General features: G+C 29.9%; 3 protein-coding genes and 1 long non-coding RNA gene across 6 annotated transcripts in view; 2 read left to right on the plus strand and 2 right to left on the minus strand.

Annotated features, from left to right (window-relative positions):
* Positions 1–18,066, plus strand: part of Dbx (homeobox protein Dbx) — a 67,663-nt gene extending 49,597 nt beyond the window's left edge. Inside the window, exon 4 of the mRNA XM_074255107.1 lies at positions 17,812–18,066. Within this exon, the coding sequence (XP_074111208.1) occupies positions 17,812–18,060 (249 nt within the window). The 3' untranslated portion in view covers positions 18,061–18,066. The remainder of the gene's footprint in view (positions 1–17,811) is intronic.
* LOC141534949 (uncharacterized) overlaps positions 1–26,065 on the minus strand; it is a 206,498-nt gene that overhangs the window by 110,565 nt on the left and 69,868 nt on the right. The gene's annotated exons all lie outside the window — the stretch shown is intronic.
* Positions 18,714–26,065, minus strand: part of Snsl (snustorr snarlik) — a 45,289-nt gene continuing 37,937 nt past the window's right edge. Inside the window, exons 1-4 of one of the 3 annotated variants that reach the window (XM_074255110.1) lie at positions 23,769–24,070; positions 21,146–21,226; positions 18,966–19,207; positions 18,714–18,853 (exon numbers count right to left, since the gene is read on the minus strand). In XM_074255110.1, coding sequence (XP_074111211.1) covers positions 18,725–18,853; positions 18,966–19,207; positions 21,146–21,226; positions 23,769–23,811 — 495 coding nt within the window. In that variant the 5' untranslated portion in view covers positions 23,812–24,070 and the 3' untranslated portion in view covers positions 18,714–18,724. Of the gene's footprint in view, positions 18,854–18,965; positions 19,208–21,145; positions 21,227–23,762; positions 24,071–26,065 lie in introns of those variants that run through there. The other 2 variants (XM_074255109.1, XM_074255111.1) reach the window with 2 other exon arrangements.
* Positions 24,112–26,065, plus strand: part of LOC141535254 (uncharacterized) — a 56,629-nt gene continuing 54,675 nt past the window's right edge. The window contains exons 1-2 of the long non-coding RNA XR_012480568.1: positions 24,112–24,243; positions 24,332–24,452. This is a non-coding gene — a long non-coding RNA (uncharacterized LOC141535254). The remainder of the gene's footprint in view (positions 24,244–24,331; positions 24,453–26,065) is intronic.

Raw genomic sequence — 26,065 nt, forward strand, 5'->3', positions numbered from 1 at the left:
TAGCGGCTCTCCACTCGTCCTCGTTCATATTGCTTTTATCTGTTATAAACGAATTAATTTTTGATTAATAATATTCTTATACCAGGAGCTATGACTTAAGCCTGGTTGACTGAACTATAAGTATGGCCAGGTAAAAGCAAGCAGTAATATATATATAATTCGAACACAAGATGATACATACAACCACTTCAGTAATTCACGAAGTAAATGAATGCACAGCATCCATCACTAAACATGAATCACAAAGTAAAACCTTGTATTTATTTTTTGAACATACAAGTTAATTATTATTCATTATTGTCAGACATTAATTTTGAATTAGATGACCTTAAGTGAGAAAATCCAAATAATTGGATTAATTCTCAATATTTTTATGTACATAAAATTTATGATTTTCAACCAACCTGCTTGATAAGGTACCTCATGCGTCTCAACATGAAATAACACTTTCTCACCACTAATACTTAGTGATATTTCCTCTCCAGGATGGTTTTGTTCAAATTGAAAAACTTTTCTGTATCTCCAAGAATTTTTTAAATAATTCCTCGTCTCCGATTTCTGCAGATAAATATATATAGCTATTAATATTTTTATTTATTTGTGTGCACACAATTAAGAATTGTAACTCTATACAATTAAAATTTATTTTTATACATAAGTATAAAATTTCGTTGAATCAATTTAACTTTTCATAATTTAATCTAATAAATAAACCGCGTCTATTTGGATACAAATTAAATATTTAAACGTTGGTTTAAATTTCTATTTAAACCAGTTTTAATCTTCATAAACGTATAAAGTCACTCTCAATATTTTTCTCAAAATAAACATTGAGTAACAAAGGCGCATTTCAGTCTTTTCAAAATATCCAACAACCCAACGATTGTTCGATGCTGTTACCATGTGCGCTTGGCCCTATGTGTAACGTTTCAGGTTACATAGTTCTCAAAAGTAATAAAATTTGGTTTCAACACTTCTATATGCAACATGTAACATGAACATTTTAACAGGCTTGGAATATTACAATATTCCTTCCTAGTTAACAAATAAAAATTCTGCCAAATTTATTAATTTAAAATTTTAAAATTACGTACGTATTTTTCGCTTCTCAAAAATTCATGCTCATCTCTTAAATATTCTGACACATCTCAAATATAAAAAAAATTTTCTTTCATATTATTTACGTTGACCGTTGTCATGGTCAAACTTTCCAACAGAAGACGTTTCTTCTGACATTTCTGCAATTTTTCAAAACTTGAATTGTTCAAAACTTCAAATCTTGGTTATTCACTTCAGTTCACTTAAGGTAGTACTCTCGCCAGAGGCGTTTTCTTAGGAATTTTTTAAAATTTTGGCAGATTGATATTCATTTAATTCTGCATCGATTGACACAAATTGAAATTTTTTGACCATCTAGTTTCAGAGATATTTAATTTCAAAGTTCGAATTTTTAAAGGACGTTATGCACTGTGATATACGGGATACCGAAAATTTTACTCGTATATTTTATTATAACTAAGAAACTTTTTTTAAGATTTTCATAAAAAACTAAATTACTATTAAAAAACAGCTATTATTTGTTTTTTTCAAACTTTCATTGATTTTTACCATCTAGATTTTTAAATATTATTAAAAAATAACTGTATTATTCAAAAATAACCATGAGTAGAAGTGAGTAAGGAATAGCAAGTGAGAAAGACAAAAATATCCTAAACTATACTCAAATTTACTCGCACTATATATCGCGAGGGTACTACCTTACACGGTTCACCTCACGCTAGTCACTTACGTTCTCGAGAGCTTCAAAGTTTCTTATTAATCGTAATAATTATTTATTGCTTAAAATTTTAAAAGTTTTAATTTATTAATTTTGCGCAGTGGACACGTGTAAGGCTCATAACCTGTTAGAATTAGGTAGGGCCTTTTTAAATAAACAATACCAATTAATAATTAAGAGTATTTATTAATATGTGCATCCGCACGTTACCAAAACTCAATCGTAAGTAAGTGGTGGTACAGTTCTCAAATCTCAACTTAAGCAGGGATCATGACATCACATGACCTCCCCACTACTCATGGGGTAAGACGGTTAGGCGTTACTTCCAACACTTACAAAATGATTTGTAACAGGGTAAAAGTACCCTTAATTGATAAGTCGCCGGATATCGATAATTATTCGACACAGCACTGGCGCTTCTCGATCTTCGGGTCTAAAGAGAGAATGAGAGGGGGTAGTTTTGGGTTATTATAGGTGAGTCGTGCAGTGCAAACGGGAGAAGGATTGTGACCGCCAAAGAAAATTCCACGGAAATCAAGAAGGACCGATCCCCGGAGTAGTGACGAGACGAAGGAAGCCAACAACAACTAGGACTTCATCCTCAACGAGTGAGTTAGATCATCGTTTTGTTCGTCAAGGTATTAATAAATACTCTGTGGGAAAGAAGTGGACCGCGGTTTACCCAATACCCGGTTACTTCTCCTTTTTATTTATTAATTGATTGATTGATTAACTAATTTATTTGACCTTAGAGCCTGGGCTCGCTCAAGGCCATCAAAGTAATATACAGTATACAATAATTATACAATAATTACAAATTTTAATATTATAATATAATATAATATAAGTATTATTACGGCGTTATTAATAGTAATAATAATATTAAAGATAATAATAAAAACTGTAGCAACAATAATAATCATAATGATAAAAATGAAAATAATCATAATAATAATAATGTAATGTAATTTATTAACTGACTGTAGGACAACGTCCCTTAACAGCTAAGAGATACATAAAATATTACAGAGTGTGTGATTTTTATTAATATATATAATAGCATAAGTAATTAAAGATATTAAACATTTTTATAAAGATGAATTTTGAAGAGGATAATGTTTATTATTTGGTCTCTTATCATCAGTACTTATTCAAAGTTAAACTTAACAAAAAGAAGGAAATAACTAGGAAAAAGTTCCAAAAGTAACATGACATCAGGTACTATTTTTTAAAAGTCTATTATAAGTCGAGAATTTCATAGCATCACTTCCGAGTTTTTACTGGTCGAACAATGGACCCAAGATTTCAGTCTGTTCAATTCTAAGCAGATAATTATAACAGCGGATTTTAAACTCCCCCAAGGTTGCAGCACTTAAAACAGCAGGTGGCAGTGAATTCCAAAAGGCAATTCCAAGCACGAGGAAGGAATTTTGATACGTTGATGTACGTGGAATCGGCGCTATGAGCGCATCAGTTCTATTGTTGTCCCGATGCCTAGCACTGTTAGGATTTGGCCTAATGTTCCGGCTTAGTAACGCGTTTTTACCGAGCATTAATATGCCATAGAAAGCACAGCCAATTAAATATAATCGACGACTCAGGGGTGAAAGCCATCCAAGTTCGAGCCGAGGGCCATTGATATGCGCCCCAAGTGGCCTCCGCAGCACAAATCTGACACAGTTGTTTAATGCTACTGCTAGTTTCTTTTCCAAGCTCAAGTTCAGGTTCGTCAGCACAATTGCATAATAATCAAAAATCGGTAGGATTAAGCTGATGACCAGCTACCTTTTGAGAGCAGTATTGAGGCAATTTGTAGACTGGCGAATGCGGTAAAGTGTTCTTGATGCTGAGTTGCAAATTTTAGTGATATGACCAGTCCAAGACAGCATGGGGTCTAGAATAACTCCTAGATACTTGAAACTCCCAACATATTCAATATTTTTTCCAGCTATCTTAAGTCTCGGTATATCATCAGGATTAAGGGAATTGATATCATAGCCACTTTCAAAAAACATGGCTTTCGTTTTTAGAGAGTTTATCTTGAGCTTGTTCCGCCGACACCACGATTCAATCGTGTCAATATCTTTACCAACATTCCTAATAGCGTCATCCAGATCATGCAGTTTGCATGAGTAATAAATAACACCATTATCAGCATACAGCAGACTGGAGCAGTGATGCAAGCAGCTTGGTAAATCATTTATGTAAAGTGAAAAAAGTAGAGGCCCTAGAACGCTACCCTGAGGTACTCCAACTACGCACTCTTGCCAGGATGACAGTTTCTCGCCATCTCTTACTGCTTGCTTTCGGTCCACTAGGTATGAATATACCCACTGCATTACATCATGCGAGAAGCCAAGTTTAAATAGTTTATGCAGCAACAGTTGGTGATCCACTGAATCAAACGCCTTTGTCAAGTCTACAAACACAGCAATAGTAATCAGTTGTTCATCAATTCCTGCACGAATGTCATCAGCAAGTCTCACTACAACAGTCTGTGTGTCCATATCAGGTCTAAAGCCAGTCTGTTCAGGACAAAGGACACTGTAATCATTAAGAAACTTAATAATTTGATCTAATACCACGCGCTCCGCGACTTTTGACATTACGCAAAATACAGAGATTGGCCGCATATCAGCAAGAGATAGTGGATTAGGCACTTTTGGTATCGGCGTGATGAGAGAAGATTTCCATAGTTGCGGGAAACACTTATTTGCTAATGAGAGGTCAATCAGGCTTGCAATGAGCGGAGCTAGCACATTTTTAAAAGTCTTCAACACTTGTACTGACAATTTATCGACACTACTAGCATGAGAAGTGCCAACAGCAAGATATTTGACCACATCACTGGTGCTTACTCGGCTGAAGATGAACCGCTTGCTATCATATAATCGATTAGCGCTAGCCACGACTTCATCAAACGGAGGAAGCTTCCTCTCTTCAATAATAGTTACATAGTAAGTATTGAGCTCTTCAATATCGAATTTCAATGGCAATCGCGATTTTGCTGATGACACAGTTAAGCCGAGACTGTCCATTTCAACCCAGAAGTCTTTCGTTTGGCCAGCCCGAGTATATTTATTTACCCCGAGTATATTTATTCGTATATTTATTTACCCCTAAAACTATTCTCATAGCCCTATTTTGTATTTTTTGCAGCACATTCACTTGTTGTCTATTGTAATTCATCATTAAGCTAGCACAATAATCAAAATGGGGACCAATTACTGCTTTATAGATGGTGTTCTTTGTCCATGTACTCACTGAATTGTTTAATCGATAAATTAAATTAAGTTTTTTCGCTACTTTTTTCCGGTTTCTATTAAATGATTATTAAATGTTAAGTTATTGTCTATTATTATACCTCAGTATTTGGTCTCTTTCACTTCAACGATACTTTCATTATTTATCATGATTTTGCAACTACCCATTTTATATTTTTTTCTTTTATCATGTAATAACATAAATACAGTCTTTTTTATATTGATTTTAAGCTGATGCTCTTTGAGCCAAACTGTAAGTACTCCTAAACAATTATTTATTTTACGTTCGATTTCTTTCTCATTTTGACTAGAAAAATATAATTTCATATCGTCCGCAAAAAGTCTGCAAACGATACCCTGTTCTTTCATTAAACTAATAACATTATTTATATATATTATAAACAATAGTGCACCCAACTTAGAGCCTTGAGGTACTCCATGTTTAACAATTATTTCATCAGATACGCAATCATTGAATTGTACTACCTGTTTTCTATTGTTTAAGTAAGACTTAAACCAATTTAATACAGTGCCACTAATTCCCAGTTTATTTAAGATAGTCAATAGTTTATTTCTATTTATCGTTTCAAATGCTCTTGCAAAATCGATAAATACGACTCCTACATATAAACCATTATCAATATCATTTCTCCAGTCTATCAAGGAACACTGCATGGCTGTTTCACATGAGTGTTCCTTTCTGAAACCAGATTGTTCCTCATTCAAAACTTCATTTTTTTCAATAAATTTATCTAAATGTGATTTAACTATACTTTCTAAAACTTGTTCAATTACCGGCAGTGTATTAATCGGTCTAAAGTCTGTTATTTTTATTCTATCTTTAATTTTTTGTATCGGTACTAACTTAGATATCTTTAAAGTATTAGGTACAATACCAGTTTCTAAGGATTGATTCATAATATCTAATATAATATTCTTATCAAAATTCCATAGATGTTTTAAAATTACAGAATTTACATCATTATTACATCCTTTCTTATCATCTAAGCTCTTTACAATCTTATCTACTTCGTCAACATACACTCTATCAAATATATCCCACTTACGATTACTACTATCATTATTAATTACATCGTTTAATGTAATATATCCTATTTCCTTGACAATTGTATCAATACTTTCAACAAAATAATGGTTAAATTTATAGGAGTAATAACTCAATCATATTCACTTTAAACTGACTCACATTATTGTTTGGTGATCTATAGACATTGGCAATTAAAAAACCATCACTTCCGCCTATATGAACTATATTAATCCAAGTAATACACCAGGTTTCGGGTGATTTTAAACGAGCTATAACTCCGAGGAAAATGATCGTACAGCAAAAAAAATAGCAAATTGTAGCGCTAAGCCTCTAATTTTAAGATATAACCATTTGATCGAAAAACCTTCACGTGGTACGCTTTGAGTAACGCTAATGCCGGTGGTAAGGCAGCAGTCAAAAACAATCAAAAAAATTTTCAAAAAAAATTGAAAATTGAAAAAACATTTTGTTAAGAGCTATTCACGGTATCTTATAGGGAATATAGAGTAATTTTTAAAACGCTTTTTTGATTTCCTACACTGTAAATCCAAGTGTTTTAAAAGTGACTACAAATGGGCATTTAACATAGGAAATTAAAACACGTGGAAGTGTTTTAAAAGTGACTACAATGCTTCAAGATATGAACGAAACACTTTATGTGTGTTTTATTAAAACACTTGGATTTACAGTGTATAAGCGATCATTATTCCCAGAGTTATAGAATATCAAGGTTAAAACAACTTTTTTGATTTGATTGGTTATAGCTCCGCGACAAATCATCTTCAGGCTTTTCGATTTCGTCAAATGAAAGGAAATTGAATTTTTTACAAGAGCTTTTGAGTGAAATCATGGAAAAAAATTAGGAAAATGGTTGACCATGAAGGCCATCTCTGCAACTTCCCGCCAATTCCATACCTAAACGCTTGAAAACCTTTATAACGTTTTTTAGCTCTTCAAGCTTAAAAATACATTTTATGTGTTATTTAAAGCCATCTAAGTTCACAGAAAAAGCTGTTCTATGCTTTTGAGCTCTTCGAGCTCAAAAGTCTGATCGACATTTGATAACACACTATTTTTCAAATTTTTAAACCGCAATAACTTTTGAATGAATAACCGATTTTTACCCGGTTGGCGGCATTCGACGCAGTTTTTAAGCCTTATGAAGAATCTTTAAGTTTAATTCGATCGGACTAGAAATTTCGGAGTAATTCCGGAAAAATACGTTTTTCGGTTTTCTTTCATCAACGATAACTCACGAACGAATTAACCGATTTTGACCGGACCGCCAGTGATCGATTAGTTTTTGGGATCGATTGATACAGCCGGTCAAAAGTTAGTGTAAAAAACCAGATTGAAAAAAAAATTTTTTTGCAGTTTTTTTAAGATTCTTTAAAATTTACCGGTCCGAAACGGTTTAAATTATATTCAAAATCTACGTTTAGTCAATTCTTTTCGAATGGCACCAACCGCGATGTAATCGGTCAAGCTGTTCGAAAGTTATGAAAGGTTAACATACATCCATACAACCCCCCCCCCTACACACACATACATACAAATAGCATAGCGGGAATATTCAAGGAAGCTTCCTAAGACCTTGAAACGTTGAGATCCGATGAAAACTCGATTTTCGAAAAACGGGGTGAAAACAATAACATCACAATTCTCGAAAATTTTCAATTTTCTTAGCGGAAAGTGAAAAAAAATAGCTTTTTCTTGCTTTTGAGCTCCAAAAGCTCAAAAGTCTTATCAAAGTTAGATGAAAAACGATTTTTTAAATTTTCAAACTGCTATAACTTTTGAATGAATCAACCGATTTTCACAATGTTAGCGGCAATTGATGTAGTTTTTCGAGCTCTATAAAAAATTTGAAAAAAAAAATGATATGATGTAACATTTCGGAGTTATTACAAATAAACACTTTTTTCGATTTTTTTTGACAACGATTTTTCACGAATATATCAACCGATTTCAACGAACTTGATGGCGATCGATGCGGGTTTTCAAGGTTAAAAGATGATTAGTTTCTGAGGTCGATCGGTTCAGCCAATTCGGAGATATTTTGAAAAAATAACATTTTTTTTTTTTTTAGCAATTTCTCGAAATCTACCGGTCCGAATTGGCTCGAAGAGCTCAAAAATGTTTTTTTATATCCAATATAGGTTTTAATAAGATAAAAAACTAGTATTTCTCGCCTGAGAATACCTAAGTTTTTTCTAGAGCTAAAACTATATGCTGCGTTACCACAGCAACCGCAGCGGTCGCGCCGCCAATTAACTGATTTCCCTCCAATTTTACAGTATTGGCGTGTTTCTTTACATTATTGAAAAGTTGTATATACTAATTTATTATTCATTGAACAATTACCAAGCTGTATTACAATTGATATTAAGATTTAGATGGATTCTTGGGTACGAAAAAAGTTGCTCAAATGAGATTTACCATCTCTAAAAAAAAATCTTGAAGGTAATTGTCTTTTTTAATTGATCATTTTAAGCGTTATTCATTGTACAAATTCGATTCAATAAAATAAAAATAGAAATCAAGCGGTTGAAATTAATGAAAACTTTTTTTCTGCCCTCCGGCCGGAAAGTAGCAACTTTCTCTCTCGTTACTACAATTATTGATGAATAAACAACCTTTCACTCGTCATTATAAAATCTTAGAAAATTCATCGATTTTTCATTCTCTTGGCACGATATAGTTAACATTAACTAATAATTATTTCTTTCCAAATTCAAATTACAAATGATAGTTTTTAAATAAATTTTACGAGTTGATGTTGTTAATGTATTATTCAGTGATAACTCTTGAAAGAAATTCTTAGTTTTATGAATTAATAAATTTTATACTTTAGGAAAAGATGACAGAGACGACTATAAAGAGTTTTTAGAATTGGCCTTGATATTTTTGGTCGGTACTCTGACAAGTGGTATAAAATTCAGAGCTTAAGGAACAAACCACCACGCAAGGTGGATGTCGATAGCTCTCTACGCCTTTAAACTCTTCATGTTTAAAAAACAGTTCAAGGTAAATGCAACCGAAGTTAATGGACTCAAATATGTCTGTATATTTCTGATAAATTTTTACGTTGTCTCATGGTTCAATGCACCTCTTGCTATTAAGTCATCCTATCAAGATTTAAACATGATTAAAAATCTTGTTGTATTCTGCTCTGTTCATAAGCAAATTTTTGATACAGCAACTTCGACAATATCAAGACATGTATGGTATTTATCAGAAGAATTTATTGGTTTGACTTTGTTTGACAATGCAGTGTCTTTAGAAATTAAAAGACAGACCGTAAGTGCTGCACTGAAGAAAAAGTTTTCTACTCTGCACGATACGATATTGCTACTGTCACGATCCACATATTGTTATCTAGAGGAGAGTGAGGTTAGGAAAACTGTATAATAACGGTAGTAGTAGTATCGTGAATAGCACCCGAATGGATCCTGACAGTCACGATCCAGACTGTAGAAATTGAGGAATTTTACTGTCACAGATAAAAGTTTATTATTATCGATGAACATCAGCGATTTCGCGAGCAAGCGGTCAATATTTTTATTTGAACAGTTTCAACTGAAGCATGATTTTATGGACAAGGATTCAGAACTCTGGACTTTCGATCAAAATTATTAATAGTGCAAATTTGTCCTGTCAGACTTAAAAGTTGTAAATGATCTCGTTGAAATAGGCATTGCATTAATCTAGGAGTACAATGATTATTTGACATGAAGAGAGGAACAGAAGCAATATTTACTGCAAGTGGTCGAGAAGCGTCATAAAAGACTTCCTAACTTTCACAAAAATACACTTGTAACTTCTTACTCTAAAAAATAAAAATAAAATATTTTCGTATGTTTAAAACTATATAATTATCATTTGACTGATTGTAAAAATTTCAAGACATTTTCCTTTTTCTAATTTCTACCCTTACTACTGAAACAAGTAAGTGATTCTCAGATTAATTTCTAATAATTTGTAATTACCTCTAAAAAAATATTCTGTTCAGACCTGAAATGGCCTGACATGGACCGTTCATATCAGGCCTGATATGAAAATTGGCCATATCAGACTTTACACGGCCATATCAAGATGTAGACAAACCTGAAGCATAAACAAAATTTATCACTTCTGATTTTATTTTATTGTTTAGAAAATATGAATGGCACTATTGCGTAATTGATCGAAAATTGATTTTAGTTGTTTACTCACCTTTATTCAAAAATAGATACATTCTGTATCTTACTCTTTTTGCAACTTAACACTTCAAAGTCAAGTATCTAGAAAAGGAACAATTCCGCGGCCATTCACCATCTACCCAAGACTTTTAATACTAGTTTCGACAGTGCGGAACATGTGATTGCTCCATGGTGATGTCTTTGTAACTATAACTAATATGTTGTCAGACTTATAAATATTAATTGATTATTTACATTTTTTTCCAAAATTTCTAAACAATTTTAATAATACACGAATAAATAACTGAAAACTACATCTCACAAAGAATATGTAAATCATACACAAAAGATTTTTTCATTTGGCATAATATTGCATGAAAAATAATAAATAATATCAATTTCATATTGTATTCAAGAAATAAAAAAATAAAATTTTATTCATAAAAAGTATATAAATTTAATTTATTTTTACTTAATTCATGAAAAAATTAATTTTATAAATAAAAAATTCTAAAATATCAATTTTAGAATCGAAAATTAGATAAGAATCGATTAGAAAAGAAAATCGAAAAAACACTTTCTTTCGTTCACGATAACTCACGAACGAATCAACTGATTTTGACCGGACTGGCGGCAATCAACGTGGTTTTTTGATGTTAAAAGCTGATTAGTTTTTGAAATTGATCGGTAAAGCCGTTTGAAAGTTATTCCAAAAAAACCACGTTTCAAAAAATTTTTTTTGTAGTTTTTTTACAATTTCTCAAAATCTTTAGGTCCGAATCGGTTCAAATTTTCAGGAAATCTCAGGAAATCTTCAGGAAAGTTTGGTCAAGCCCTTTCGAATGGCACCAACCGCGATGAAATCGGTCAAGCCGTTCAAAAGTTATAAAAGGGTTACACACACACACACACACACACACACACACACACACACACACACACACGCGCGCGCGCGCGCGCGCGAATACACACATACATACAAACATACGGACATCATCGCGGGAATAGTCAGAGAAGCTTCCTAGGACCTCAAAACGTCAAGATCTGATAAGAACTCGATTTTCGAAAAACGGGGTGAAACCAATAACTTCCCGATTTTTGAAAATTTTCAATTTTCTTAAGGGGAAGTTAAAAAAATTTTATGAAAAAAATTAAACAGTAAAGAATTAATTAAAGAGTTTTTAGATCAACTTTAAAATTTTTTTTTAATTTATACACATTATCATTTTCATCATTTATACCGTAAATCTGCTATAAAATATATTAATTAGAAAAAATGTAAATTTGCCGATTCTCAGACTTAAAAAACCTAGTGACCAAATAACAGAATTATCACTTAGATTTGGCCTCATTTGATACTATCAAGTCAGATCTGGCCTGATGAAATCATATCAGAACATATCAAAACATTATAAACCGGCATATCAAATTATATCAGGCCTGATCAAGCCATATCAAGCTATATTAAGCCTGATATGGCCAATTTTTATATCAGGTCATATCAGGACCTATCAAAAATTATACATGGATATATCAGGCCTGATATGATTATATAAAAATTTTTGACATGGGCATATCAAGACATTTCAAGTCTGATCAGAATATTTTTTCACGAGTAATTAACACATTTTTATTCTGTAATTTCAAAATTTCTTTCAACAATGTTTTCATTTGTATTTATTTACTATTTATGCAAGAAAAAATCGTAAAATCAAAAATAACATTGTTAACATTTTTTGGCTTCAGATTAAATAAAAATTTTACAAAGATAAATTTTGCCGTAAATTGATTAAGGTTTTTGTACTTTCATCATATTTCATATCCTCATCAATACATTTTATAAAATAGTTGAAAAATCATAAAAATATGACTGACTCAGTCTGTAAATTTTATGGTTTAATACTACGAATCATCTTACTCTCCTAATTGTATTGCAAGTTTGATGTGTTAACAAATTTCCACCAAACTTTTTGTTTAATTTTCGATATTTCAGTTCGTAAAAGCAAAAATTTGAAAAAATAAATATACATGGAGCCTTAGGGTGTCCGTTATTTCTCAAATTGATTTTTTTTCGCTGCCACCCCCTGGATTTTTAGTTCTGGACCTAAAAAAAAAATATCTTACATAAATAAGCTCTTAATTACCAAATTAAATCGTGCCAAGATCGAGTTACATTTCCCATTTAAATAACATGGGAATTTGGAACTTTTTGGAATTAATTTTTTTCCTTCGAAAAAAATACCACTACAACTATGATCGATGCACATTCTAATGGGAAAGTGAATGCTTTACAAAAAAGTTCTTTTATCATTTTTCGATAAAATCAATCCTTTAAAAGTTATTTGTGGTTGAAGTTGTGTTTATAGTTATTATCATAGTTTTTCAGTCTTCCCATACAGGAAAATACGACGGGGCCAGGTATGGGCCTCGCTTGGCGCAATGCTGTCAATCTCTGGCCCATGCTCGTAAACCCGCTTTGGCCCAGCTTTGGTAAAAGTCTGGGATGATAACAGGGTGCCAGGCTTGGTTGTTATCATTGGCCCAGGTATGATCGCCTAGGCTGATCCATGCGTGGTAGCCAAATCTGGGCCATGCTTGCTAACCAAGGCTGTCCCAAGCTTGTCAGCCTATCTTGGCCCAGGCTAGGTAATCAAAACTGCGCCACGTTTGATTGTCACTACTGGCCCATGCCTAGTTACCAGAACTGGATAATAGTTCATTTTCAAGTCTGGTTTATGCCATTTGATAAAAAATGATAAAAAAAGAATTTTGTAAGTGTTATTTTTTTATTTTAATTTTGATGTAGAGCTAGCGCAAATTCAGACCGTGACTCTTGATTTAAATCTAACTTTCGGTAATTATAGAAATAAAGTGAAAATCGCGTCCGTTCTAACCGAGATTCGAACCCGAGCCGTGCGCTTCCCAGACCGATGACTAACCTCTACACCATACGACCGGTGAGTTGATGCACATCTCATCATTCTTATAAGCTAAATCTATATGGTGACCAAGTGTGACGGTTTATTATTTATATAATTTATGTTATTTAATATTGTGTTTGGATGAAAATTAACTATTTTTTTACAAATGTTTATTAGTTATTAAAAAAATGCAAGCGTCACGTTCTTATATTACTTTAGATTTCGTACATCGTTCTGTATATTTTTAATATCTTATTATAAATTTTAATGTTTAAAATTATCAATATTAAAAATTTAACTGTAAATTTTATATTTTAATTTTCTAAAGACTATATCAATTTTGACGGTACGCAAATGTTTTGGTTGAATCATGAATTTTCAATTTTAACGTTTGCTAACAAATATTCGTTGAGCAATAAATATTTACTGTTTAAAATTCTATTATTTAATGATTAATTAACTTTGGATTTCCCATTGAATGGCCGTGGCTGGGGAATCTAATTCTGACTCAGGCTCGAGCAATCATTGGGCCGGCCAAGGCTTGATTGCCCAGTCTTGGCCCAAGCTTGGGTCGCCAATGAATGGCCAAGGCTAGGTTAGCCAGTCTTAGCCCAAGCTTGAGTAATCATTGGCATGGCCGAGGCTGGGTTAAACAGCCTTGGCCCAAGCGTGGGTCGCCAATGAATGGCCAAGGCTAGGTTAGAAAGTCTTGGCCCAAGCTTGGGTCACCAATGAATGGCCAAGACTAGGTTAGCCTATGTGGTGTGTGTGTGTGTGTGTATTTTATCAAATTTTTATTAGGCCTTTAAACTGGAAGATTTCAAAAGTATAAAAAAGCTATCTCTCTGAGCTCAAAATAATACTCAAATTGTATTTTTGAGCTCGAAGCGGGAAGTTACAGGGATGGACTTCAGGGTCAACCGTTTTCCTAATTTTTTTTTTTTTTTTCGTATGTATTGAAAATTGTCAAAACACTAAGGAAGTCAAAAATAGGAATTTTTCGACTTGTTCAATTTCGCACGAGAAATTTATATATATTGAGATTGGAATTTTTTCCCTTAAATACTGTTGAAACCATGTTTAATTTTATCACTTGTCAAATTTGCGACAGTTTTATTTTGTATTGATAATTTCGCAAGCCCCTGGCACTGCTTTCATCGGACTAGGTGAATTGATTTTACTAAATTACTTAACAAATTTTCATCCAGAGGGGTGAGAGAATGTAGAGTGCAGATGACACCTCGATACACTAGCGATGTACCCGAGCTCTCGGACGTTGACGTCGTTTATATGTTATATTCTCTCCTCTAAGCTAAATATCCATGGATATTATATATTAAAAAAAGAAATGAATAAATAAATAACAAAGCAATAACTTAATCAATTATTAAATTTCAAACGTCCGCAGTAATAATAAAATATTATATAAAAATATTATATATTATATAATAATAATAAAATATTTTACATTATTATGATAAGAAGTTTTTAAAAATAAATCAATAAATCAACTATTTAAAAAATTAGTGTTAACCCTGAATGAAAAGCTCTTAAAAAGTTTTTAAAAATATACATATTTGAAAATTTTGAGCTCTTCAAGTTTAAAAATATACTTTTCATACATTTTTTAGTCAAAAAGTTAGAAGGTTACATAGAAAGAAAATATGTATTCAGAATTACTATGGCAATATCGTAATTTTTATTATAGGACATTGAAGACACAGACCAGATCTCAAATATACGAATTTAAACGATGCAACATCTTAAATTCTTTTGAAGGAATTGTACTGCTTAACCTTACATACAGTCTTATACATTGCAAGAAAAATACAATATTACTGTAGTGACATTGAAACGTCGATATAGTAATATTTCATAATTAAATAGCAAAATAGTAACTACGATAAGTACAGTAGAATTTTGAGTTGTAAACGATGTAGCAGAACGAGGTGTGGTATTAATAGAGCAGTATAATCTATACTTCACGAAAAATGAAGAACAGCTTCAGTATTTATTGCAAGTAGTAATAGACCATAGAAAACGACATTCTCATTGCAACAAAAATTAATAAAACTGTAATATTTTTAAGTTAAAAAAATTTTATGACTTGTTAAATATTGCTTATTGTTATAAATAACTGATTCCCGAGTTAAAAAAGAAACCCTAGTTTTAACACACACACACACACACACACACACACACACACACACACACACACACACACACACACACACACACACACACACACACAACCTCGTGGGGATAGCCGCCTCAAAGTCGGTGGATAGTACCGTTACTTAGATTCTTTTTTACCGGAGATCCCGGTAATTTTTATAGCAGTTTCAGTAAAATCTTTCGATTTTACTGTAATTTTTAAGATTAAATAAGTAAAAACAACTAATTTAATTAATTTTTTAAGTTTATTATTTTTTACCTGTATACTAGAGTAAAAATTAATAACACTTTTCTGTATTTTTAGTAGATTTCACAGAAATCTAACTATTGCATTGGTCCTCATGGCGGAACTTTTTGAAATTTTGCTATATACCGACTTAACTCGACGAGCTAAGTCAGAAAATACATATAGTTCAAGAGTTTATATATGTATATATATAAATCTGTTCTAGAAATCTCTTATCTCGGGATATTTGCGTTATGAAATACCTCAAAATAATAATTAATTTATTAAAATAATAATTAATTATTTTTAAATAAATTTAAAATTTCCCAGAACGTAACAGCAACGACAAAAATATCCAGACTGTAATAAAAAAACACTTCAATCGTTGTCGTCACGTTGCCTAACTTTGTTTAAATAGGATAGTATCCATTGATTTCCAAAATTTTCATAGAGGAATAAATTGATAATTCCTAGAAACTTTCAAGTAATCAAATCATTTAACTCGGGTGATAATTTTTCTACAGTAAATGAAATAAAGCAGAAAAAAAATTTAATACGTATGTTTTCTTTTAGCTTTATGAAAATAATCGCGTATCGGAACCAGTTTTACATCTAAAAATAATTTTAAGACAGTAATAACTAAATTTGTATCATTTTGATAACTGAAAATTCAAAATTTAACACATTTCGATGTTTACGTTCGAATATCTTTAGAGCGTTTAACTCTATAATAAAAGTGTAGAAAACCTTTTTTGTAGAGCGTTAAATTTTCTACAAAAATGTGTGATGGACTTATTTATATTAGGTGAGAATGCCGAGCTGTAAAAATAAAAGAAAAAATAATTCTTTTTTCCATGTTATTTAAATGAGAAATGGAAAATTAGAAACAGGCACTTCTAAATATTATTGAGTTCTCCGCTCTGAACAGGCGTCTTTTCTCACCTGCCTGCAAGTTTTCAGCCTGTTTTTTCATTAAAAAAAAAAGTCGCCTGAAAATGAAACACCCCAATATATATATATATATATATATATATATATATATATATATATATATATATATATATATATATATATATATATATATATATATATAAAAAATATACAGGTAATTACACCTGTGTAAATACACAGGTTTTTGCGTGAACTTTTCCTGTATTCAAGTAAAATGCTACTGCATTTGCTACAACACTGCATTCAAATTTTAAATAAGACATTGGATAATAAGATTAAAACACTTAATGTAAAATAAAATATTAGATTAAACTTTATTTTCATGCAAGAGCTACCTAAAATAAAATATCTGTAAGTGCAGCATTGTAAATTTTTGTATATCTATTGTTACATTTAATAAATAAACTTATATAAAAAAATCTGGAAAACGGTTGACCCTAAAGGCCATCCCTGCAACTTCCTGCTAATTTCATATCTAAGCGCTTAAAATTGCACTTTTAGGACGTTTTTGAGCTCTTCGAGCTCAAACATATAATTAATATGTTATTTCGAGCTCCCCGAGCTCAAAGAGTTAACTGCTCTGAGCTTTGGAGCTCTTTGAGCCAAAAAGTCTGATAAAAGTGTAATAAAACAGTATTTGTTTATTTTCAAACCGCAATAACTTCTGAATGAATGAACGAACTTGCATACGATTGGCAGCATTCCACGTAGTTTTCTAAACGGTTGACCCGTTTTTCAAATAATGGTTACAAATACAAGACGTTTTTATAGTAATTCAACCATCAGCTTTGTAAAATTACCACACACATTATAAACAATCATAATTGTTGCCGAAATTGCGATTCACGATATAATTTCACAATCGAAATTCTAATATTACAAAATAAATTACTAAATTTTCAATGACTGCATTATAATTTCTATTACAATTTTATTTTGTGATTATACAAAAATTTTTAGGAAAACAATCTTTGTAAATCTTAAAGTTTCTTAATGAAATTCGACGAACAGTTCCGTGAAAATACAATACAAATAGAATTTTTACATAAAGATTGTAAAATAACAGCACATCCTACTAAGTTTCCTGACATCTTTTGAAAAATTACTAAAATTGTTTCACAATTTTTCAGTGGTATATAAACATCGATTTATAATCTTACCCAACCTTTGTCTTGTAATATGATTGTGATTTTACAATTATTTTTAACAGTGATGTTTTTCAGAGAGTATCAATTTTAAATAATTATAATTCTTTCTTTCTCGTTTCAGGTAAAAATTTGGTTTCAAAACCGCCGAATGAAATGGAGGAACAACAAAGAAAGACAGCTCATGGCATTAGGTGGTTCACGAGAACAAACATTACCTAATAAAAACAATCCAAATCCTGACTTGAGTGATACTGATGGCGACAGACCCAGAATCGAATATAATGATGCTAGTCCTCTTGCAAGCCCACGAAGATCTACTGATGATCTTACTGACAATGAAGAAAATGAAGAAATTATTAATGTTACGTGATCAAAATAAACTTTTTCTTGCGTGTATACACATTAATCATAGAGACAGTCACATCCCTGGTTTAAAAAAAAAAAAAAAAAACATTCAACAGATTTGATTTCGATACAATATAAATGTATACTACATAAATATATAGTCGATAACGAGATAATCATTTTGATTTATTTTTTTAAATCAGGGATAAACGAAGTGGTGTAAATCATTTTTTACTTTATCGATACTTATTTAATTCAAAATCTGCAAGACACTTCAACATTAAACTGTACCATATTGTAATTAGTCATTAAATTTAATTTAAGGGATAAACATCTTCATTGTGGAAAAATTTTGTGGAAGGGTATAAAAACTTAAGCTCTAAAAGCAATTGTCCAATCTCTTAATAGAAATCAAGTATAACTACTAATTATTACTATAATGATGTGATTACGTAAAATAAGATAACATTTAATTGTAATTGTTGATCTTAATATATTCGATGTAATATAATGCAATAAAGAAATACAAACTGACGACATGCGTTACTTCCCAATATTTGTGAGGTTTATTGAAACAATAGTTCTATTATTCTAATAAAAATGTAAGCTTTTATTTCTTTGCGTTAAAAATTTGTAATAAGTTATACAGTTATTTTTCATTTTTAAACAATTCCGCACTTTATATTCATCTAAGGTGGACTGTCAACGTTAACCCTGAGGTTGAGAGTCGTTGGATTTCGTGTTAATGGTATTTTATAGCTTCTAGTTTTCTCGAATTCTCTACTCCATTTAAACAACCAATTTTCATCTGGACGTTCCTGTAAAATAATGCTATATTACAAATTCTGTTGAAAATGATATGCAACGTAGAATCAACTAATTTTTAGAGTTCGTAAAGCATTAAACGTAAGAATTAGTATTAATAACTACTTTTTCTCTATCAATTTTTTTTAATTCTGCTTGTTTGTGATTTATTTTGTCGGAATTTATGGTAGACTTATTCCGAAATCTTGAGTTTTTCTCTGTTACTTGATCAACAACAATTTGTCGTCTTCTTTTTGATTCACTGTTGCCAATTGGTTGTGTTTCTTTTTGTGGACCAAGTTCAACAATTGTTTGAAAGTCTGCATGCTCGCCAAGTCTAAAGCCAAGACCAATCCGCGAATCCGTTCCTAAATTTAATTACAGATAATTTTTTTTATAAGTTTAACATTATCTCTAAATCTACAAATTTTCGATTGCTACAATTAAAATTATAAATTTATTGATTCTTGAGACTCATTTTTGAAAATTTATTCATCATAAGATTTCCATATTTAGAAATTACTCAGACAATTCTCACAAGTTTGGAAGAATTGATCGATAGAGATACAATTTACTACATTTAAAATTATTACACGCTTTTTATTAGCTTCACTTGTATGTTTGTATGTTTGTAACCGACTCTTTTGGGTTCGATTTTGACCCACTTTAAACGGCCAGATTTCGTTCAAACTTTGTAGATTTATCGAGGACCGATGACAATACACTAATTTGATAAAATTATTTCATTTTTCAATTTGCAAAATAAGATTTTTGTTGATTTATATAATTTTCATCCATAGTCGATAAGGCAGAAATTCTAATTTTCAACCATTATCTTTAGCCGATTTATCTAATATTAACAAAGTGCATGCTGGTAAGTTAGTTGCCAAATAATAGTTTAAAATTAAAAAAACAAGCTATTATAAATAAACCAAACTAAAAAGTAGAATATAAATAATAGTTTAAAAAAACTAAAAAACACGCTTTTTATAGAAAACCGAACTAAAAGAATAGAAAATAAGTTTTAATAAATTTAAATTAAGAATAGTGTTAAAAATTTCAATAAATGTAATTAATAATAGTGTAAATAAAAAAAAATGTATCTTAATATTAAAACAGAGATGAAATGTATGTGAAACCAATTTATTCGTGATGTGATTGGTTGAATATATCATAAGCATGAAAAAATATGCAAACTCTATAGTCAAGTCGCGCGCTTGCGCGCGCAAATTCAAATTCTAGTTTTATTTTAAAAAAAGCGTGGGGTGCTTTTTAAGATATTCTAAAAATGATAATCACTCTACTCATATCTGTCGATAGAATATTTATATCTATTGACCCATGCAACCCACGCTTTTTTTAAAATAAAATACATTTTTTTTTTTTTATTTAAACTATTATTAATTACATTTATTGAAATTTTTAACACTATTCTTAATTTAAATTTATTAAAACTTATTTTCTATTTTTTTAGTTCGGTTTTCTATAAAAAGCGTGTTTTTTAGTTTTTTTAAATTATTATTTATTTTATAAATATAATTTAAATTTCTTGAAACAATGAATATAATCAGTAAGATAAGATTCGGGAAATATTTGAAATTTTCAAAAAAATGTTGATTTCTAATTATAAACTCTGCTTCTCCAAAAAATACGTTTAATAGCAAAAACATTTTTTTTCTCATTACAAAGTTTTGAGCTCTTTAGACTCAAAATTTTAATTTTTGTAGTAGTTGTGTGGGTATAAAAATATTTTTTTAATTTTGAATTGCAATATCTCGAAAATGAATCAACCAAATTTCATGAGGTTTCCAACATTTGACGCAATTTTTTTAATACAAAAAGATAAAATCCTACTTCAGAAGCAATCAGACGCAAAATTTCGAAGTTATATTAGAAACTCATAACATAGAAATCTAATAGTAACTCGGTACTTAAAAATCGAGGTGAAATTAAATTTTTTATATCTAGAAAGATATTGAAAATAGAAGTAAATGTTTTTTAAAAACATTTACCGTTATTTTAGCTGCTAAAATTAAAATATACTAATAACAAGTCATGAAAAATTTACTATTTTACATTTTACAGTTGCACGGTCTGGACGAAAAATTGACAAAAAAAATTTGTTTCAAATCAGAACCTTAAGAATCCTAAGAATTCAAATATTCCGTAATAAGCGACAATTACCACATACGGGGAAATTAAGTTTTAATAGTCGAAATTAAAATTTGAATACAAAAGCATAGTCGATAATTCTTAAGTATTTCCAACAAAGAATTAAAGAAGTATAAAATTTAAGTTATCTTTACCTTTTTTTACAGGTGGTATATTGGCAAACACAAGTGAAAGAATTGAAGGTAATTCTTCAGGGATAATAAGCCCATTAACATCTAAAACAATAATTTAATTTCAGATTTTAGCAATTAAATAATAATAAATTTATAAAATCAAATAGTAAACTCGTCCAGTATTGAACTTTTTAAAAGTAAAATATTTGATTATAGATTTAATTTGGATATGTAACTAATCTACAAAAATTATTTAATTTGATTCAGTTAAATCAAAATCTACAATATAAAATATGAGATTCCTCAAATTTGCTTAACTCTGTTATCAATTGATTATGAACCCGATGAAAAAAGGTTTTTTCTAATTAGATATGTATAATCATACATGATTATACATGCCATTATATATAATTATGTATAAGCCTATGCATAATTAGATCTGATCATCCCTGGCTGTTATAAACCCATATACAATCATAAATAAGTCTACATATGATCAGATCTAATTATATATGGAGTCTATAAATAACTAGATATGATCGTATCTAACTGTTATAACTTTATATATAATTATATATAAAGTTACAAGTCTATAATAATCAGATCTTATAATACATAGGTCTATATATAATTAGACCTGATCAGACTTGCATAGTCAGATGTTTTCAAAATTTTTTCTTTTAAGAAAAAAAAGTTTTTTTTAGTAATCGCAAAAAGTGAAAAATGATATTAACCATTACGTTAAATAATTCTGAAATTGAAAATATTTCCCATGAGAGGTTTTGGTCTGCTCTGCTACTGCCTAACAGTAAAATCATTATTTACTTTATTATTTAAATAAATGTGATGTAACAATGAGATTCAGTAAAATAAATAAATTAAGATTACCATAATATATTATAAAAGTAATTGTTATATTATATTTATGATAAACTGATTTGATGTGTTATGTACTTCGTAAAATTATTATCACATAAGATAGCAGTACAGCAGACGGGAACTTCAAGGCGCACGAAGATCGCTAACGTTAGACGGCATTGGGCAGGGTTAATAGATGGATGAGTGACCGCTGGTGTTATAACTCTAAAATTGTATGTAATAATTTTTTTTTTTCCTATTTTTATTGGTCAAAGAGAATTGCGTACGACCATATCAAGTACTGCATCCATAAAAGTAACCAAACAATTAATTAGAAGTAAAAATATATAATTAAATAATGTTATATATATATGTAGTTATATATCATTATATATGATTAGACAAAAACTTTTTTCATCGAGAAACTACACGCCGAAAAATTTAGAATGGTCATGATAACCATCATTCATTTTTAATGATTACCTTTCTAGATGATAATCTAAATGTTATTCACTTTTATGTTATTCGTTAAAATCTTGCTGAATAACTATTACCATCATGATACTAACAGTTACCATTATGACAGTAGTGGTTAACATTATAATTGTAATATTTACCATCGTATATTTTAGGACTTCAATATTGTTTTCAAATAGTTCTTTACGTAGATTTCTTTAGAAATTTACATTAAAATCAAATTTTTACGAGATTTTCCAAAATAACCAATACTATAATAGTTGATAACTAAATTCTGACAACTGAATTTTCGTATAATAATAAAAATATGAAAAATTCAAGTGAGTACACAAATGATAGGTGTTGATGAGTGTAACATCGAAATGAGTTTATGTTTTTAAAAATGTCAATAATTAAGGAATGGCATTATATCTCAGTAACTAAAGATATTTTTCAAGATATAAGCTCATCTCGACATATCACTCATGGAGACCTTTCATTTGATTACCCACATGAGTTTTTTATATATTTTATAAATATTCATGACTTATGTATTTAAATATAAATAAAATATAAAAAGTAATTAATTGAAAAGAAATTTCAATGATTTTTTGAAAAGGTATTTTGAATGATTTTCCACGCTTTTTTGCTTCTGCAATTATTGCTTCTTAAAAATCTCAGAAGATTGAAGCACATAATTACAAATACGAATGGCTTAACGCCCACGCAATTTGACAACTGGAGATAATAGTCCATAATGATTGTATCTATAAATATCAAATTAAATATAAATATCAAATTATCTTGTGAATTCCATTTCTGAACGCATCATGAATATATATTAGGAAGTAGAAAAATTACTCATGTCCAATAGAATTCAACGTTTCAACTTGCAATGTAATATTTTTTAACATTCGTGTAAAATGAAAAATACAATCCAGTGCTAATAATATTTTCCAATCTAATATGGAAATAAATATCACCTATTAATGGTAATAGTTACTATATTTTTTTTCAATCGGTGATGGTAACTACTACTATCTTATATTGTAAATATTAATTTCAATATTATAATATTGATGGTAATGACCACCATTGATTCACAATCTAATTGTGTTCTCACGTAATTTCTTTGTTTTTTATTTTTATTTTTATAAAATAATGTTACATTTTATTATACAATTTTCTTGCCATTCGGTAATATTACCTTGGCATAATAAACATTTATCTATCTATCTATCCATATATCAAAGATATTTAAAACATGGATTTTCATTATTAAAACATGATTATACAAGAACATAATTCTAAAAATAAAACTCACCAGTACCAGTAAACAAAAGAATGATCAGCAAATAAAAATACATCCCCATTATGTCGATTGTATTTACCTTGTGGTAGACCAACACATTTTGATTTATACGAAAGTGAAATGAGTAAAAAGTGTAAAAATTACAAAACGAATAATCTGTCGCCGAGAAATTGAAATCGCTGTGAGTTCATCGACTACCAAAGACTGACTACATCTCGTCATTGGATTCAATATGAATACAGGAAGGTGTGGTAAAATAAATTATTAAGTGAAAGGTGTAATGAATTGAGAATTGAGGTCAGTGTTCTCAAGTCCACTGTCCACAACCCGTAACTCTCTCTTACTGATCAAATTCTAGAAAAAAAAAATTAGCATTGAATCATATAAGAAAATATATAAATAAATTGTATACCACATACATCTAATTTATAATTTTTTTTCTAAAAACCTACATGAACAATTTTTGAAAAACGTTGAAATTTGCCGAAAAACGGTAAGATCTGAATAACTTACTCTAACTGTTAAATTACCAGTTGTAATCTGTTTTCAACAGCAATAATTTATATTTTTTTTATATACAGACATATGTATGCACTGATGAAAAATTTAATTTGATTCAAGAGAAAAAGTCATGAAACAAGAATAACATTTTGACGAAAATGATTTTCTTGAATCAAGAGGATAATAAATTCTTATAGGCAGGTATATAAAAACTGTTTTTGTACATTTTTGACAAAAAAATATATAAATTAGATTTTAATTAAAATCTTAATTTTGTAAGATATTTAATTTCAAATTCAAAATGTGATTTTTTTTTTCAACAAAATAAATTTGTATCATAAATTAAAATTCTAGGAAACCTAACTTAAATAAAACTGTAAAATGTCGTTCTCGAGATTTCGATCAATCACCTAGTTCTCGTAGACACCCTCGCAGAAATACGAACAGACTATCAAAATAACTTCTTAGGATCTCAAAATGTTGAGATATGATAGAAACTCGTTTTTTTTTTATTTTAATTTTTAATTTCCGTCATTTTTTGATATTTTTTAGTATTCATTAAAAAAACATCCTCCTAAATTTTGAGATTTTTTTTATCATTGGTTTATAAGATATAGAATTTAAAAAAAAACGCTCTGTTCATGATTTTTTGCTTATACTTTTTTAAAAAATGATTTAGATAATAAAAACTTAAAAGATAAAACAATTTCATTCGTTCGTGTACTTTTAGAAAAAAAAATACGAATAATTTTTGGGAAAAATTTTTCCACGTTATTTTCGAGTTTTGAAACTTTAAAGTCGCTTTTTGAAAATCATACACTAGTCACAAGAATTAAGGGATATAAAAGAAAATTCGAAATTTTTGGGTGACTTTCAACGAGCTGTAACTGCGAGGAAAATGATCGTACAGCAAAAAAAAAAGCAAATTATAGCTCCAAGTGTCTAGTTTTCATATATGACTATGAAAATTTTCTATCATGTTCAGGTCGGGAGAAATCCTAAGAAAACTACAAAAAAAAAAAAATTTTCCAAATTTTTTCTCGTCTTAAAAAAGGTCTACGGGCTTCAAAAAAATTTTATCCATTGTTTCACTGGAAGGCTTTTTTAGATATCTTAATACCTTTCTATCCTGAAAAATCAATCTCTTTGATTGAAAAAATTAACTGGATTTTTTCTGACCGCTGCAACTGCCTTCGTTTAAAATCTCATTTTAAAAAATCAATTAAAAAAATCGATATGCCCACTGCGGATTTTGGCTTTTCTTCAAATATTATGTGAATAAAAGCCGAAATATTTCTTCAAATTTTGCCGAAAAATTCTTCAAATTTTGTGTGAATAAAACAAAGAATTTGAAGCTTCGGGGCACTATAAAAAAAATCGTAGCACTTTGAATTTTTTAGGGATTTTAGGGGACACGAAAGTTGAAAAAGTTCCGATGATATTCTTTGTTCATCCATTTTATCCAAAATTTTACCAAGTTATCTAAATATCCTGAATTACGCGAATTTTTGTCGTTTTTTCGTGTAAAGATTTCTTATTATAAAAACACAGAAACTCTGATCTTTTTATCTTTAAAATTCTATAGCGCAGTGGAATTTCATAGCATCGTTTTGACCATGGACGAATTTTCTTTAAAATTGCATGTTCTACAAAAGTGTTTATTGCGACTAAGCTGTAACTCAAGCCCGCGAGGTAGTACAGAGCCTCTAAACTTAATTTTTCCATAAAATTCGCGTTTTTTCGCATTTATTTCGCGAATAATAAAAGCTACAGAAAAAATGTAAGTAACAAACTTGTAGAAAATTCAATTTTCT

This window comes from Cotesia typhae, unplaced genomic scaffold, assembly GCF_013202065.1.
Source record: "Cotesia typhae breed Kobodo isofemale line unplaced genomic scaffold, CoteBio_Ctyphae scaffold_13, whole genome shotgun sequence".
NCBI lineage: Eukaryota > Metazoa > Arthropoda > Insecta > Hymenoptera > Braconidae > Cotesia > Cotesia typhae.